The following is a 2,005-nucleotide window of genomic DNA, read 5'->3' as shown; positions in this document are numbered from 1 at the left end:
TTTTTCTTTTTATTTCTTCTATTCCTACAGATTTTACATCTGGCGCTGAACTTTGGTTGGATGAGTACGAGGATGACACCATTGAGCAGCAACTTGAGGAAATTTTCGATGAATTGCGACCACTGTATCAGCAAGTGCATGGTTATGTACGTCATCGTTTGCGTCAGTTTTATGGCAATGACGTTGTGTCTGAGAAGGGCCCCATTCCGATGCATTTGCTGGGCAACATGTGGGCACAACAGTGGTCGAGCATTGCCGACATTATTTCACCCTTCCCAGACAAGCCGCTCATTGATGTCACCGATGAGATGGTTGCACAAGGCTACACGCCATTGAAAATGTTTCAAATGGGCGACGATTTCTTCCAATCGTTGAACTTGACTAAGGTTCCACAGTAAGTGCTTTCAATTACTTTTCTCATAAATATATACTGACTCGATACAACTCTGTAGAGATTTCTGGGATAAGAGTATCTTGGTGAAGCCTGACGATGGTCGTGATTTGATTTGCCATGCTAGTGCTTGGGACTTCTATTTGGTAGATGATGTGCGCATCAAGCAATGCACACGTGTGACTATGAACCAACTCTTTACGGCGCATCACGAATTGGGACACATCCAATACTACTTGCAATACCAGCATTTGCCCTTCGTGTATCGCACTGGCGCTAATCCTGGCTTCCACGAGGCTGTCGGGGATGTGCTCTCGCTCTCGGTATCTACACCAAAACATTTGGAATCAATTGGTCTCCTGAAGAACTATGAACGCGATGAAGAGGCACTCATTAAACAATTGTTCTTGACTGTACGTAAAATAGATGTTTCTTTGTGGAAGAAAATGCAAACTAAATATTTTATTAATAGGCACTGGATAAGATCGTCTTTCTGCCCTTCGCATTCACCATGGATAAATATCGTTGGGCATTGTTCCGTGGTGAAGTGGACAAAAAGGATTGGAACTGCGCCTTCTGGAAGCTGCGCGAAGAGTACTCTGGCATTGAACCACCAGTAGTGCGCACTGAGAACGATTTCGATGCACCAGCAAAATATCACGTGTCCGCCGATGTAGAGTACTTGAGGTACATATTTATATCTTGACTTCTGAGTAGCTTTCGCCCCTTATTCTTCGCAAAGCCTTTCTGAAATTATAAAAAGATTCCATTTTACAGATATTTAGTTTCGTACATCATTCAATTCCAATTCTACAAATCCGCTTGCATCAAGGCTGGCCAATATGATCCCACCAATCCAGAATTGGCTTTGGATAACTGCGACATCTATGGCAGTTTCGAAGCGGGTCAAGCTTTTAAGTGAGCTTTATTTTTATTTTTTTTTACAGGATTTTTAGCACAGCGACGTAAGTAAAATATTTTTTTTTGTTAATTCTCAGAAACGTGCTTTCCTTGGGCGCCTCGAAACCATGGCCTGATGCACTGGAGGCCTTCAACGGTGAACGTACAATGAGCGGCAAAGCTATCGCTGAATATTTTGAACCACTACGCATTTGGCTGGAAGAAGAGAATCAGAAGAACAATGTGCACATTGGCTGGACGACATCAGACAGTAAGTGCAAAGTCTCTTTAAAAATATATACATATGTATATATTTTTGAGCTAATAACTGATTTTCCTTTATTTATAGAATGTGATTCTTGATAAGGTCGGCTCGCTCTGGAATAACCAAATGAAATTAAATAACTGCATTTTGGCGTTAAGTTTGGAGTACTTTGATTTGAAAGAAATTTGATTGCTTAAACAATTTTTTAAACTATATTCAGAAAAAATTGAGTATTAAAAATTTTTACGTAGATAAGATGAGTTTTAAATTGTCTGAAGCTGGGTATCAACTCGGAGATACTTTTTTAATTGCGGCGATATTCGATAAATCCCCCTATCTTCAGAGGCTTCAACAGATTCGGGTTTTAGCTAAGCCATCTCAAGTTGATCACCAGAAAGAAAATCCGTGGCATTTTTTAATCAATAAAATATAAGGCGGATTCCTCGGAT

General features: G+C 40.3%; 1 protein-coding gene across 1 annotated transcript; it reads left to right on the top strand.

Annotated features, from left to right (window-relative positions):
- Positions 1-20: 20 nt before the first annotated feature.
- Positions 21-1,760, top strand: LOC118754990 (angiotensin-converting enzyme-like; the record flags this gene model as incomplete). The annotated part of the gene is made up of 6 exons (XM_036489852.1): positions 21-394; positions 453-804; positions 864-1,078; positions 1,169-1,309; positions 1,390-1,562; positions 1,641-1,760. Coding segments are annotated over 6 exons (1,269 nt in total), but the record flags the coding sequence as incomplete, so codon positions are not given.
- Positions 1,761-2,005: the final 245 nt, after the last annotated feature.

The sequence above is a fragment of the Rhagoletis pomonella genome, unplaced genomic scaffold (genome assembly GCF_013731165.1).
Source record: "Rhagoletis pomonella isolate Grant_MI unplaced genomic scaffold, Rhpom_1.0 Rhpom_scaffold_05060, whole genome shotgun sequence".
Lineage (NCBI taxonomy): Eukaryota > Metazoa > Arthropoda > Insecta > Diptera > Tephritidae > Rhagoletis > Rhagoletis pomonella.
The sequence above is the reverse complement of the archived record's forward strand: the minus strand, read 5'-3'. Positions and strand labels throughout refer to the sequence as shown.